Below are 16,350 nucleotides of genomic sequence, written 5' to 3' on the forward strand. Positions count from 1 at the left end.
TGTCTCCCCCCTCATCTCCCGGGCCCAAGGCGTTCTGGCTCCAGGAGCCCTCCCCCCGCCCCGCCCCGCTTTTCTCTCGCCTGCCCCGGCGCCCCCGGCCTTGGGCTGATTTCCTTGAGACGTGCCGCTGTTTGCCAACAGCAGGCAGCCACGAAAACGGCCCCTTTCTTTCATCTCCGGACGGGGTTCCACTACAGTTTCCTGCAGGGATCGGCGAGTGGGCGGGCAGCCAGTTGTGAACAGCGAGCTCAGCCAAAGCGACTGGGGCAAGAGCACAGTGCTGCGTCCTGGAGCCGCAGCTGGAAGGGACTCCCAGGGAACAGCCTTTTACCGGGAAGACGCCAAGTCCGGAGGGAAAGAGCCCTGTCCAAGGTCACCGGCTGGCAGAGCGCACCTGTCGTGTGCGCCGCCTGGAGTCCGCTCCGGGCCGGGAGGAGTCTGGCGCGCGGAATGGAAATCACTGCACACCCCGGCCGCCCGCGCCTCTGGCTCTTCTGCCACTGTTGACACTCCGGACCGGCAGGCTCACCTCTCGAGGACTGGGCGGGGGTGGGGAGGCCTTTCGGGCAACCAGCAACGCGCTGGCTCTCGCCGCAACCCGGGCGGACCCACCCGCCGGGTGCCCACCCTCCACTGCCTCGCTCACCAGCCGGCACCCAGGGTGAGGGCCCGCCCTCAGACTGCGGCCCCGCCCCTCGCGCGGCGGCCCCGCCCCCCGAGACTGCAGGCTGGCCCCGCCCCTCGCGCCACAGTCGCAGCCCCGCCCCGCCGCACCTGGCCCCAGCCCGGCGCGCCCCCCAGCGCCAGAGCTCGCTCGCGCTCCTCCTCCGCCCTCCCGGGGGTGTGCGGCGCGCACCGGCTCTGGGCGGGGCCCTGCAGTGGCGGCGGGGCTCCTCCTCCTGCTGCTCCTCCTCCTCGCTCCCAGCGCCTCCCCGACCTCCCCCTCGGGCGCTCTCGCGCTAACTGCGCTCTTCCGGGGCCCCTCTGCCCGCTTCCAGCCATGGTGCTCTGGCGCTCGGCGTTCTTCATCTGCCTCGCTTTCTCCTTGGCCACTCTGGTCCAGAGAGGTAAGGCGGGCGGGGGGCGCGCGGGGACCCCGCCCTGTGGGCCCGCGGGGCGGGGGCTCGGCGCCCCGCGGCCCCGTGGTGCGCATGAGCGGCCCGGCCCCCACCTCGCAGGCCTGCGGCGGAGGCTGCGGGCGGGTGGGCGGGGCAGTGGGGGTGCGAGCCCCGGGCCCGGGGGGACTGACCTTGCCGCGATCCAGGTGGTCGGAGAGGAGGGACCGGGACCCCTCTGGGTGCTGGGCTAGAAACAGCGGGTTAATCCTCCCTTAAAATCCTGAAAGAGGTGTCACCGCCGGTGACAACAGCTGTCCCCAGGAGATTGCTTTTGGGAAAACCTTGAAGAGAGCACACTCATTCCCTTGAGCGGGGCTTCTCAGAAAGAGCACACTCATTCCCTTGAGCGGGGCTTCTCAAAATGTGTTTTGAGGCCACCTGCAGCAAAAGCACCCAGGGAGCTTCCTGGGCGAATTCCTACCCCCTTTTGTCAGGATATTTGCGGGGACGGGATGGGGGGGCAGCGATGTGTAGGTCTAACCAGCTCCCCAGGTGCTTCTGGTGCCCGCCCCAGTTTTCTAGCCATTGGCGACTTTTGCCAAGGAGGTAGAGAGAAATGCTGCGGAATCAAAAGAGCAAGTGTCCTAGAGCCGCACTACTCCAAGTGTGGTCCAAGGGCCCTCGTAGGCATCACCTGGGACTTGTTGGGAATGCAGCATCTCAGGGCCCGCCCCTGACTTAGTGAGTCTGATTCTGCGTTTTAACTAGATCCCCGTGTTGTTCGCAGGCATATTTGAGGAGCATCTTAGAATAAATGCAGTGTGTGGTTAAAAATAGGACCTCCAACGTGTACAGACAGAATCTTCTTACACTTATTTATATCCCATCTCCACATCAGAAAAAGGTTTGAGGAAAACACTGCAATTAAGTAGAGTTGGGCTCTGAGCTTCCTGACAAGGAAGGCAAATTCAGCTAGTGAAAAACATGAGCTCAGCAAAAACAAAACTTTGTCCTTGTACTGAGTGCTAGTGAGATTTATGTTACACACGAGGAACACTGGAAAACAGTCTAAGGTAGTTTTACAAAAGATGCAGAAATATTTCTCATGTGGGCAGCCATTCTGGACCTGATACAAGAAGAGCCATTCAGCATTCTACAAAGGTGTCAGGCTCTGTTCCAGACACCGATGATGCAGCAGTGAATCAAACTAAGACTGCCTTCCTGGAGCTAACGTCCTGGTGTGGGGAGAAAACAAGCATAGACATCACAATCTACATAATATATTGTTAGTGCTGTGAAGGAAAATAAAGCAAGTTACAGGGTTGTTGCATTTTCTGTTTCATTTTTCTTCTTCGGGGTTAACATTTTAATTTTTTATGATGCATTTGTGGGAAAAAGTGTAATCGCTTGATTGACTTTTGTTGGTATGGAATGTTTGAAAGTGCATGCACAGAAAAATTAGAAAAATGATATTCCCTCCAAAGCTATATTCTTCAACATGGTATGCACACTGAGAGGAGGAATAGAAATGAACAGGTCTCAGATTTTCACCATGATGTGTCATACCAGGTGATTTAGGAGGTGCTGGAGGAGTCTGCGAACCATTGCAACCATTTTACAGGTGAAAGTGGCACAGAGAAATGTGAGGTAACTTGCCTCAGGTGGCAGAGCTAAGATTTGACCCCAGGCTTGTCTGACGCCACAGTCCTTGCTTATAAGCACCTGGAGGGTGCCCTCCTGCCTTGGGAAAGTTTTCTGAATTTCACTTGGTTTGCTCGGCCTTGTTAGGCCTAACAATGGCATTTTGAGGGGACCGGGAGTATGTCACTCTCAGATCTGTGGCCCTGCCACCAGCTACCACCTCCTGAGTGCTTGCTGTGTGCCAGGCACCTCACATATCTTGTTTTCAGTTGCCCCAACGATTTTGTAGGAAGGCATTACTTTGCCCTTCAGGCTCTGGCAAGTTGAGACAGACTGTATTTTAGTAGTTCTGCAAAATCCTCTGAGGACAAATATGTTGCCTGTATGCACCTACAGAAATGGGAAGCTGATCTTTTGTGTGGTGGGGGAAGAATCACAGTGGTACAGGAGGGGAGTAATGATCACGAAGGTTCCATTTCCCCAAATGCCTTCCACGCACCAGGCCCTTGGTGCCTCACACATGTTTACCCCTCATAACCACCCTGAAGGTTTTGACAGTATGACCCCTCTCACCTTCTTGTGTCCATAACGGCCATTTGTATATGGCCTTGAAAAGTAACTCACTGGTAACCCATTTCTCAGATGAAAAATGAGTGGCCCAGTGAGGTTTAGGACTTAAACTCAGGTTTGTCTGAATAACGAAAGCAGGGGTCATGAACGTAGATGACCTCTCTGCCTCGGTTTCCCCATTTGTAAAATGGGGATAACCACAGCATCCACATCAAGGGATTGTTAGCAGGATTGAATGAATACAGATGGATAAAGTGCTTAGCACAGTGTGTGGCTCCCAGCGAGCTGTTAGTAATTCTTACGTTGCCTAAAACATTCCAAGCCACGGTTTAAAAATACGCAGTGCAAACCTTGAAAATATTAAGCTAAGTGAGAGAAGCCAGACACGAAAGCCCACATATTGTATTGTCCATTTATATGAAAGGTCCAGAGTTGGAAAATCCATAGAGACAAAAAGTACATGACTGGTTGCCAGAGGCTTTTGGGGGGTGATTGGGGAATGGAGGAGTGACTGCTTCACAGGTGCAGTTTCCTTTTGGGGTGATGAAAGTGTTCTGGAACTAGATAGAGGTGATGGTTGCACAGCCTTGTGAATGTACTAAGAGCCATCGAATTGCACACTTTTAAAGGGTGAGTTGTATGGTGCGTGAATTATATCACCGTTAAAAGTTTTTTTAATATAAAAAAATTTTTATATGTCCATTTAAAAAAATTCACTGTAGTCCAAGCAGAACAAATGAGAGTGATGGCAGCCTGTGACCCCTGGGACTTGGTCACATAGGGGAGAGAGGAGAGCAGTGGTCCCCAAGTGCTGGTGGTATTGGGATGCTAGGCTGGGATCGAGGCAGAAGCCCTGTGGGCCTACTTGGGATGGGATATTGGGTATGAGCCAGACAGGCCACAGGGGCATGTGCTGGGTTGGCCAGATCTGCCCAATCCCTCCAGCCTCCATCCCTGACTTTCCTGGGTTCTTCCAGCACTTGGTGTTGGTGCTTTTCCTGCTGTGTGCCCACTCCTACTCTTTGCACCTAGCATGTCCTCGTCTGCTGCTCTGGGTGGGCTTGGGGAGGCCTGGCTGCAGGGGGTCCTGTCTGCCAACCCAGACTTGGCTCTCCCTGAGTCTTACTCACAAGTCCACTGATTAGCCGATCTCGGTTTGCATGTAAAAGATTAAAAAGTCACCGTAAACGTCTAACCAAAACTTGTGGGCAGTACTTGAAAGAAGGGAGATGATCCACATGAGGGTTAGTGGGAAGCTGTGCTGGGTTCCCGCAGATAGCCAAGCCCTAATCCCTGGCACCTGTGACTGTTAGGGTACGTGTAAAGAGGAATTAAGGTAGCTAATCAGCTGGCCTTAAATAAGATTCTCCTGTGTTATCCTGGCCAATTGAGGGACAAGGGTCCTTTAAATATGGAAGGTGGAGGTAAAGGAGTGAGAACGGTGCGATGTGAGAGAGATTTGGCCCAAAGATGGAGGGCCACAAGCTAAGGAATGCACACACAACCTCTAGAAGCTGAAAAGGGGGACAGACTCTCCCCGAGAGCTCCCAGAAGGAACAGAGCCCCGCTGACACCTTGCTTTTAGCCCAGTGAGACCTGTGTTGGACTTCTGACCTCCAGAACCGTAAGATTAAAGAAATGAAGTGTGTGTTTGAAATCTTTCGGAATTTGTTGTAGCCGCAAGAGCAGACTAATAGAACAGCTAAGGGGTAGATAATAGCTTCCTCTTCATTCCTTGAAAAAACTAGCTTGTGCCGTCTCCTTACATTGTTTTGGTTTTGCTATCTTAAACCAATTCCCAATATGCTCTGAGTTCAGGAGTTTAAATGTGCAGAAAATTGGATTGCAGTGATGTTCTTGGTGTGGAAATGGGCGTTTAGAAGCACCTCTGAGGGCCCTGGGAGACCGCTACATCCTTTTTGCCTGGGTTTGATTTTTTAGAGCTACTTCACAAGGAAATTGGAGCTGGTGCCTACCGTGCCCCCGCCCAGAGGCCTTTTCCTTCTCTTCCCCCCCCCCCCCCGAGTCCTGATGGCTGCTTGACGCAGTGCTCTCTGTGGCCCAGCAGACAGATCGAGGGGTTTGGATTTGTCTGGCTGCACCTGCCCCTTTGCTGAGGAGGAAGGATGTGCGGCCCCACCGGTGTCCTGGCTTCAGCTGATTGTGTGGTTCCCACTCTCCCCAAGCTGGTGGGGGAAGAGAACCAGAGCAGGAATGGGGCCCGGGGGTGGTCCTAGACCTCCACTCGAGCGTCAACCCACTTTGAGCTCTGTTTTTATGACTTTTTGGTCCAGGGCTGCTCATAAGATGTCACGGGGGCTCTGCAGCTTTAGACCAACAAACACACTTGGAAAACTGTGGTTGAATTCCACAGAGAGTAGTGCTCAGGGAACATCTGTTTACTGGGGGGCTAGACAACATCTGGCTGGCAATGCCAGGTGGTTCGTTTGGGATTACTTTCCAAATTAGAGACGGTACCCTCAGCAGGAAATACTGTTGCAGTGCGGAATTCACTGCCACCAAAATAGTGCCCCGGCACAGACTGGGCTCATTTTGACATTCTTTTTATTTTTATTGCTGCTTCAGCTAGCCTGGGATGACGGAATTAACACACAGCCTGCATTCCAGAGTGGCCCCCGCCATTTGCTGGCAACAGTTGCCTTATCTGCACCAAGAGGCTGCTGATGTCTGCTTTGTTGGCCTCACAGAATTGTTGGAGTAGCCAGTTAATTGCTAATGCAAATGGGTGGTGTGTTAGGTTCCCTAGATGGGCCAAGAAGGTGAAGAGGCCACCTTCCTAAGGCGGTTCCAGTGAGAATTCGGGCACTCGTGTTTACAAAAGCCTTTACTTGGCCTGCACGAAAACGCTCCTGAGTTGGTGAGCTGGGCTCAGAGTCCGAATGAGCAGGAGCGGCTCTAATTTAGTTGCTCTTTATAGCCCTTTCACTCCCTGTGGAGCTCTGGGCTGCTCTGCAGGAGCGATCCCTTTTTTTACCTTTCATCATTCATTCATTTGGCTCCTCGCTCTGGCTCAAAAAATGCAAGAATCCACAGTAGTGCTTAAAAAGAAACAAAAACTGCGTTTTAATCTTTTATTCATCACATACTCTATACCATGTGGACTTGTAGTTTGGGGGCTCCCATTAGTTTCTTCCCACCTCTCCCCTGAAACTGCTCCTGGCCAGGGTCAGCGATGGCTTCCTGTTGGGGGAAACGGGACATCTGAGGGACATCTGCCACCCTCTGGTCACCCCTGCACACACTGGAAGCACTTTCTCTCAGGCTTCTCGCCTCTCTGACCTCAGGTGCTTCCAGGCTTAAAATTAAATTCCGTCTGCATACCTCTGAGTCTTCAGTTTGTATCCCCAGCCCTGAGAGCTCTTTACCTCTAGTCTCCTACATTCAGCATCCCCACAGCTGCAGGGTCCCTGCTAGTGGTCAGGTTCTTGAAATCAATCCTTCCAGTTCAGTTCTCCCCACCCACCCACCAGATCCTGGCCCTGCCCCCAGGGTCTCTGGAACTCCCATCCTCCCCATAATCTGGTAACCACAGGGTTCATGCCCTGTGCAGCTGTGGTAAATTATTTTGATGCTTACCCCTGCTAATAGGCATCTCAGAAGGACCCTGTGCCATCCTGAACTTCTGCTTGTCCCCTCCACACCTGCTTCTCCCACCTGAGTACCTGCACCCTGTCCTGCCGGCAGCGGCTGTGGCCACTCCTCCGGGCGGCTCATTCTTTCACACCCCACATCTGATTGGTCCACAGACTGCCTTCCAAATCCTTCAGATTCCCACCTCCTCCCCCCTCCCCCCCCCCCCCCCGGCTTCCTCTCCTGGTGGGGTCACCAGTGCCCCTCTTTGTGGGGCCCTGGCAGTGACCTCCCAAGTGGTGTCCCAGAGTCCACTCCTGACCCCTACAGTTCAGTCTCCACACAGCAGCCAGGTGATCTTTCAGAAACCTGAGGTATCCTGTCCCTCTGCCCAGAACCTTCCAATGGCTTTGAATTATAATGAAAACCAAATGCAAACCCTTACTGAGGCCTACAAGACCCAACAGAATGGGGCCTACTCATCCTCTGGCCTCTACTCCCCGCCCCCCCAAGTAGGCTAAGCACTCCCCTCTAGCTAGAAGGTCCTCCCGCAGATAGGTGTGACCTCACTTCCGGTCACATGCCCCTACCTTAGGCTGTCCCTGACCCCCTACCTGAAATAGCACCCCAATACCCTTCTATCCCAGCCTGCTTGGGCTTGCTTTAAAGTCCTCATGCCCAGATATTTTCTGTCTGCTGTCTTGTCTCTGCCACCAGACTTTTGCTCCATGAGGGAAGGGACTTTGTTTTCATCTGCTTTGTCACCAGTATCTAGAACAATCCCTGGCACAGGGAGTGGGCAGGAAATGGATTGCAGGCTTAGATACAGCAATTCAACCTCTAATTAAAGTGCTCTTTACAAGATCTGGGCAGAGTTAAGGGAGGCCAACAAGGGCTGGTGAAGCAAACACGGGGAGTGATTTGCACCCTGGGCTTCAAGGGAAGGAGGGGTTCTGGCATCCCCAGGTAGATAGGGCTGGGGGAGCTGGACAGGCCACCTGCGGGGCAAGAGCTCAGACAATAAACACGCAAGCATGCCCCCCATCCTTCCAGTCTTTGCTTCTGCATCCTGTGGCTCATCCTGTGGGTCCTGAGCCGTGTCCCTGGGGGCACTGCAGCAAACTCTGGGTGATGCCACGGATATTTTTTCAATTTTGAGGAACATGCATCAATCGATGTCTGTCAGATACCACACAAACTGCCACCGTTGAATTGGTTGGAAGGAAGCACTTCATAAACAGAGCTGTTAGGTATTTCTTTTGGTTGAGGGGGGATGTGGGGAAAACCACAGAGGGCAGGCCTGCACCTGCCCTCAAGGAACCTACAGAGCTGGGAGCAACTCTGCATAGTGACTGCCGCACGTGTCCTGGCTCCAGACCACTTGTTCACGCGGTAGCAGGTAAGGCCTCCCTTGCGCTCTGACTTCTGGTTGGGTTCAGCCCTTTGGGTCTCTTAATGTCTCTGTGGCTTCCTCACACTGAGAAGTGCCCATCCACTCATCAGCTGATGGACATTTGGGCTGTTTCTACCCTTTGACTGTCGAGCATGGTGTGGTCATGAATATCGGCGTATAAGTCTTTGACCACCTCTTTACAGTTCTGCAGGGCACATATCTAGCGCACGGCCTCGGAAGCCACGCGGCGTCCCTTCTCTAACTTCTGGTTCTTTATGAACTAATTGCCATCATGCATCTTATGGTCGATAGCTGTGCTTTCACCTCTTCCCTTGATGCCACGCTGCTGTCATCGGCTCTCAGGGTGTTTCTCCAGTGAGGGTGTTGGACTAGCTGGCTCTGAGGGTCGTTCCTGCGCTGATGTTCTATGAGCTTCACTTGGCCCTATTTGCACAGGCTCCCTCCATGAGAGGGCGAGCACAGTACCCAGCATGCGGCCCCCTTGGAAGCGCCTGCACAGTGGGAGTTTCAAGGGCTTTGGATTATCTCATTAACGTAAGGCAGCTGGGCATTTGTTCTTCTCCCCCTCTATTTCTACTTGAGAAAGAGTCACAAAGGGTTGAGTACTTTCTGTCCTGGGTAGAGGCTGTTGAGCTGAGTTTCTCTCCCAGGGCACTATTGACATTTGGAGAGGGATCATTAGGATATTTAGCATTCACCCCCGGCTTCTACCCATTAGATGTCAGTAGCACCCCGACCCACCCCGAGTCTTGCCAACCCCAAAATGATTCCAGACATCGCCCAGTGTCCCCAGTGGGCAGAACTGTCCCAGGTTGAGACCCACGGCTGTAGAGACAGACATGTTGTTTGTAATTTCAGCCTCTGTTTTCAGTATTCCTCGTGAGTCCCTAAAGTTTTCTGTCCTTGTGTTGCCTGCAGATAGACATGTGGGTGTAAGTCCGATCGCACCCAATCTGGCTTGGTATCCGCTCAAGCTGACGCTAGGCTTCTTGGCTAGCTTTGAGCTCATCCTAGTCTGGTCAGGTACATCCCCAGTCTCTTCAGGTAGTCATTTTCTGCGTAGATTTCCACAGATGGCTCATCCCATCTAGTTTGTGTTCATCCTTATTAGTTTCACTTTTAGATGGTGACCTTGTCTCTTTAAATACCTTTGACGATTTTCTGAGAACCAGTGGAGAAAAATTGAACAGAAAAATGAACCGAAGACTTGACCAGGCAATTCATAGGAGAGGAAATCAAATAGGACAACAAGCATATGAAAAGATATTTAACCTCATTAGTAATCAGAGCTGCAAATTAAACTGTAATAAGATAAAATTACCTACCCTCCAGCAGGCTAAAAATTATAATAAAGCCTGACGATACCAGGTGCTTACATGGTTACAAGAGTAATATGCATTCTTTGTGGTAAACTTGGAAAGTGTAGAGAAAATCCAAATCCCGTAACCCAGGTTTAAGCAGTGTTACTGTATTGGAATATAGTATTTCAGTAATATTTATTATGCAGAAATATATATTGCACCTTATTGGTGTCAAACTGTGCATATAGCTTTGACCTTTGTTGTGAAATCTAATATAGATCCAGAAAAGTGAGCAAGGCCTTTAACAAGTATAAAGTGAAAATGTGTCCTCACCATGCAGATTGAGAAACAGAATGTTGACAATACCCCCGTAGACATTCGCAAGCCCCCTCGTGATCCCAGCCCCCTCTCCCCTACCATCTGATTTTTGTGGAGTCATTTTATTTTCTACTTCTACCACCTGTGTATGTGGCCCTAAATAATACGGTGTAGTTTGGCCTGCATTTTAACGTTATAGAAATGGAATTGCACTGGATGTACGTTTTTGTGTTTTGCTTTGTCCCCCAACATGGCTAATGATCTGTTGTGTGTGTTTGTAGTTCATTCATTTTCCTTGCTATGTATTTTTCTGCTGTTTGAATATACTGTAAGTTTTTGTAATGCGTTATCTTATTGACATATATGGAGATAATTTCCAGTTTTGACTGCTTCAAGCAGTGCTGTGCCATGACCATTCTGCAGATGGGCACAAGTTTCTCTGGGAAAGGAGTTCTCAACCTGTGGTCTGGGGACCTTTGGAAAGCCCATGAGACAATTTCAGCTTGAATTGCCAATATTATAAGTATCAGTGGATATACCTCAAGCACAAGATCTCTGACATTCTCAATTGTTTAGTATTGGAGTCATAAGGCCAAAATTTTGAAAATTGCTCTTCTAAGGTTATACTTAGTCGCATTTCTGGGTTAAACGGTGTTTGTAATTTCAGTCTTAACAGGTGTTGCTGCACAGTCTTCCAAAGTGTTTTTATGGGTTTATCTTCCTATCAGCAGCGTATAAGCATTTCTTTTGTACCACAACCTCACAACTTGAGTATTACGTTAGCTGCTGGTGGGGTTATACTTTTATATTGTTATGGTTGGTTTTGTATCTCTCCGCTTACTCATGAGGTTGAGCATCTTTGCATATATTGTCCAATTTGATTTCTTCCTTTATGCATTGCCTGGTCAAGTCTTGGTTCATTTTTCTATTTTTTTAAATTAATTTATATATTTTTAATTTACATCCAAGTTAGTTAACATATAGTGTAATACTGATTTCAGGAGTAGATTTTTAGTGCTTCATCACTTACATATGACACCCAGCGCTCATCCCAACAAGTGTCCTCCTTAATGCCTCTCGCCCATTTAGCCCATCCCCCCACCAAACCTCCTCCAGCAACCCTCAGTTTGTTCTCCGTATTTAAGAGTCTCTTATGGTTTTCCCCCCTCCCTGTTTTTATATTTTGGCTTCCCTTCCCTTATGTTCATCTGTTTTGTATCTTAAATTCCACATATGAGTGAAGTCATACGATATTTGTCTTTCTCTAATTTCACTTAGCATAATACACTCTAGTTCCAACCACATTGTTGCAAATGGCAAGATTTCCTTCTCTTTGATTTCTGAGTAATATCCCATTGTGGATACACACACACACACACACACACACACACACACACACACACCCCATTCAACTGTCAGTGGACACTTGGGCTCTTTCCATACTTTGGCTATTGTCAGTAGTGCTGCTATAAACATTGCGGTGCACGTGCCTCTTCAAAACAGCACACCTGTATCCTTTGGATAAATACCTAGTCATACACCCTTGGTTGTAAGGTAGTTTATTTTTAATTTTTTGAGGAACCTCCATACTATTTTTCAGCGTGCCTGCAACATTTGCATTTCCACCAACAGTGCAAGAAGGTTCCTCTTTCTCTGCATCCTCACCAATATGTGTTGTTGCCAGAGTTGTTAATGTTAGCCATTCTGAGAGGTGTGACATGGTAGCTCATTGTGGTTTTCATTGGCATTTACATGATGATTGATGTTGAGCCTTTTTTCACGTGTCTGTTATCATCTGGATGTCTTCTTTGGAAAAGTGTCTATTGTCTTTTATCCATTTCTTCACTGGATTATTTGTTTTTTAGGTGTTGAGTTTGATAACTTCTTTATAGATTTTTGGATACTAACCCTTTTTCTGATATGTCATTTGCAAATATCTTCTCCCGATCTGTTGGTTGTCTTTTAGTTTTGCTGATTGTTTGCTTCACTGTGCAGAAGCTTTTTATCTTGATTAGGTCCCAATAGTTCATTTTTGCTTCTGTTTCCTTTGCCTCTGGAGACATGTCAAGTAAGAAGTTGCTGCAACCGAGGTCAGAGAGGTTGTTGCCTGTTTTCTCCTCTAGGATTTTGATGGCTTTGTCTTACCTTTAGGTCTTTCATCCATTATGAGTTTATTTTTGTGTATGGGGTAAGAAAGTGGTCCAGGTTCATTTTTCGCTGTCCAGTTTTCCCAGCACCACTTGCTGAAGGACTGTCTTTATTCCATTGGATATTCTTTCCTGCTTTGTCAAAGATGAGTTGGCCATATATCTGTGGGTGCGTTTCTGGGTTCTCTATTCTGTTCCATTGATCTGAGTGTCTGTTTTTGTGCCAGCACCATACTGTCTTGATGATTACAGCTTTGTAATACAGCTTAAAGTCCAGGATTGTGATGCCTCCTGCTTTGGTTTTCTTTTTCAGGAGTGCTTTGGCTATTTGGGGTCTTTTCTGGTGCCATACAAATTTTAGGATTGTTTGCTCTAGCTCTGTGAATAATGCTGGTGTTATTTTGATAGGGATTGCATTGAATATGTACATTGCTTTTGGTAGTATTGACATTTTAACAATATTTGTTCTTCCTATCCAGGAGCATGGAATCTTTTTCCATTTTTTGGTGTCGTCTTCAATTTCTTTCATAAGCTTTCTATAGTTTTCAATGTATAGATTTTTTTACCTCTTTGGTTAGGTTTATTCCTAGGTATCTTATGGGTTTTGGTACAGTTGTAAATGGGGGATTGATTCCTTAATTTCTCTCTCTGCTGCTTCATTATTGGTGTGTAGAAATGCAACAGATTTCTGTATGTTGATTTTATATCCTGTGACTTTGCTGAATTCATGGATCAGTTCTAGCAATTTTTTGGTGGAGTCTTTTGGGTTTTTCACGTTAGAGTATCATGTCATCTGTGAAGAGTGAGAGTTTTACTTCCTCCTTGCCAATTTGGATGCCTTTTATTCCTTTGTGTTGTCCGATTGCTGAGGCTAGGACTTCCAACACTATGTTGAATAACATTGGTGAGAGTGGACATCCTTGTCGTGTTCCTGACCTTAGGGGGAAAGCCCTCAGTTTTTCCCTATTGAGAATGATATTAGCAGTGGGTATTTTGTATATGGCTTTTATGATCTTGAGGTATGATTCTTCTACCCCTACTTTCTTGAGGGTTTTTATCAAGAAAGGATGCTCTGTTTTGTCAAGTGTGTTCTCTGCATCTATTGAGAGGATCATGTGGTTCTTATTCTTTATTAATGTGATGTATCACATTGATTGATTTGCAGATATTGAACTGGCCCAGCATCCTAGGAATAAATCCCACTTGATCGTGGTGAATAATTCTTTTAATGTATTGTTGGATCCGATTGGCAAGTATCTTGTTGAGAATTTTTGCATCCATATTCATCAGGGAAATTGGTCTGTAGTTCTCCTTTTTAGTGGGATCTTTGGTTTTGGAATCAAGATAATGCTGGCTTCATAGAATGAGATGGGAAGTTTTCCTTCCATTTCTATTTCTTTGGAACAGCTTCAAAACAATAGGTGTTAACTCTGGTTTTTTTATTAAAAATTTTTTTAATGTTTATTACTGAGGGACAGAGACAGAGCATGAGTACGGGAGGGGCAGAGAGAGGTGGAGACACAGAATCTGAAGCAGGCCCCAGGCTCTGAGCTGTCAGCACAAAGCCTGACGCAGGGCTCTAACTCACAAACCGCGAGACCATGACCTGAGCCGAAGTCGGACGCCCAACCAACTGAGCCACCCAGGCGCCCCTGTTAACTCTTCTTTAAATGTTTGGTAGAATTCCCCTGGAAAGCCATCCAGCCCTGACTCTTGTTTTGGGGAGATTTTTGATTACTGATTCAATTTCTTCACTGGTTATGGGTCTATTCAAATTTTCGACTTCCTTAAGCCATACAGAGAAAGACAGATACCATATGTTTTCACTCTTATGTGGATCCTGAGAAACTTAACAGAAACCCATGGGGGAGGGGAAGGAAAAAAAAAAAAAGAAGAGGTTAGAGTGGGAGAGAGCCAAAGCATAAGAGACTCTTAAAAACTGAGAACAAACTGAGGGTTGATGGGGGGTGGGAGATGGGTATTGAGGAGGGCACCTTTTGGGATGAGCACTGGGTATTGTATGGAAACCAATTTGACAATAAATTTCATATATTAAAATAAAAACAACTTCTATTTCTTCATGTTTCAGTTCTGGTAGTTTATATGTATCTAGGAATTTGTCCATTTCCTCCAGATTGCCCAATTTGTTGGCATATAATTGCTCATAATATTCTCCTATTATTGTTTCTGTTTCTGTGCTGTTGGTTGTGATCTGTCCTCTTTCATTCGTGATTTTATTTATTTGGATCCTTTCCTTTGTTTTTTGATCAGTCTGGCTAGGGGTTTATTAATTTTGTTAGTTCTTTCAAAGAACCAGCTCCTGGTTTCATTGATCTGTTCTAATGGTTTTTTGATTTAGATATCAGTGAGTTCTGCTCTAATCTTTATTATTTCCCATCTTCTCCTGGTTTGGGGCTTTATTTGCTGTTCTTTTTCCAGCTCTTTAAGGTGTAGGGTTAGGTTGTGTATCTGAGACCTTCCTTCCTTTTTTAGGAAGGCCTGGATTCCTATATACTTCCCTCTTATGACCACCTTTGCTGCATCCCAGATGTTTTGGACTGTGGTGTTATCATTTTCTTTTCTTTTTTTTTTTTTCTTTTTTTTTAATGTTTGTTTATTTTTGAGAGAGAGAGAGAGAGCGTGCATGCAAGTGGGGGAGGGGCAGAGAGAGGGAGAGACACAGAATTGGAAGCAGGCTCCAGGCTCTGAGCTGTCAGCACAGAGCCTGATGTGGGGCTCGAACTCACGAACCCACGAACTGTTAGATTATGTCCTGAGCCAAAGTTGGAAGCATAACCGACTGAGCCACCCAGGCACCTTTGGTGTTATCATTTTCATTGGCTTCTATGTACTTTTTAATTTCCTCTTTAATTTCTTGGTTTACCCATTCATTCTTTAGTAGGATGTTCTTTAATCTCCAAGTATTAATGGTCTTTCCAAATTTTTTCTTGTGTTTAATTTCGAGTTTCATAGCATTGTGGTCTGAAAATATGGACAGTATGATCTCAACCTTTTTGTACTTGTTGAGGGCTGATTTGTGTCCCAGTATGTAGGACCTGTTCTGGAGAATGTCCCATGTGTATTCAAAAAGAATGGGTATTCTGCTTTAGGGCAAAATGTTCTGAATATATCTGTTAAGTCCATCTGGTTCAGTGTGTTGTTCAAAGCCATTGTTTCCTTGTTAATTTTCTGCTTGGGTGATCTGTCCATTGTTGTAAGTGGGGTGTTGAAGTCCCCTACTATTATGGTATTATTATCAATGAGTTTATGTTTGTGATTGATTTATATATTTGGGTGAACCACGTTGGGGGTATAAATGTTTGCAATCAGTAGATATAAATAAGGGGTCTATCCACCCAGAATGACAAAAGTCCCTCTTTCATTTCTTGTTACAGTCCTTATTTTAAAATCTAGTTGGTCTGATATGTGTACTCTAGCTTTCTTTTGGTTACCATTAGCATGGTAGATGATTCTCCATCGCCTTACTTTCAATCTGAAGGTGTCTTTAGGTCTAAAATGGGTCTCTTGTAAGCAGCATATAGATGGGTCTTGTCTTCTTATCACTTCTGATACCCTGTGTCTTTTGATTGGAGCATTTAGTCCGTTGACATTTATTTAGAATGAGTACATGAAAGATACAAATTTATTGCCATTGTGTTGCCTGTAGAGTTGGGAATTTCTGGTGGTGTTCTCTGGTCCTTTCTAGTCTTTGTTGCTTTTGGTCTTTTTTGTTTTGTTTCATCTTTTCTCCCCTCAGAGAGTCCACCTTAAAATTTCTTGCAGGCCCAGTTTAGTGGTCACGAGCTTCTTTAGTTTTTGTTTGTTTGGGAAACTCTTGATCTCTCCTTCTGAGTGATAGCCTTGCTGGATAAAGAATTCTTGGCTGCATATTTTTCCAGTTCAGCACGTTGAATAACATATCCTGCCACTCCTTTCTGGCCTGCCAAGTTTCTGTGGATAGGTCTGCTGCGAACCTGATATGTCTTCCCTTATAGGTTAAGGATTTTTTTTCCCATGCTGCTTTCGTTATTATTTCCTTATCTGTGTATTTTGTGAATGATCTGCATTAATGATGGTTGTTTTTTGCTAAATCCAATGGGAATTCCCTGTGCTTCTTGGATTTTGATGTACATGTCTTTCCCCAGATTAGGAAAGTGCCCCTTTTTCTCTCTCTTCTTCTTCTGGGACTCCTATGATTCAGATGTTATTCCTTTTTAATAAGTCAGAGTTCTCTAATTCTTGTATCATGCTCTTTTGCCTTAGTTTCCCTCTTTTTTCCTGCTTCATTATTCTCCCTAATTTTATCTTCC

The 16,350-nt window shown here is 46.9% G+C and overlaps 1 protein-coding gene across 1 annotated transcript in view; it reads left to right on the top strand.

Annotated features, from left to right (window-relative positions):
* The first annotated feature begins 919 nt into the window (after positions 1–919).
* CD99L2 (CD99 molecule like 2) overlaps positions 920–16,350 on the top strand; it is a 95,220-nt gene continuing 79,789 nt past the window's right edge. The window contains exon 1 of the mRNA XM_047097738.1: positions 920–1,067. Within this exon, the coding sequence (XP_046953694.1) occupies positions 1,001–1,067 (67 nt within the window). The 5' untranslated portion in view covers positions 920–1,000. The remainder of the gene's footprint in view (positions 1,068–16,350) is intronic.

The sequence above is a fragment of the Lynx rufus genome, unplaced genomic scaffold, assembly GCF_022079265.1.
Source record: "Lynx rufus isolate CCGP_SWC_20201006 ecotype Redwood Valley unplaced genomic scaffold, mLynRuf1.p SCAF_40, whole genome shotgun sequence".
Classification (NCBI taxonomy): domain Eukaryota; kingdom Metazoa; phylum Chordata; class Mammalia; order Carnivora; family Felidae; genus Lynx; species Lynx rufus.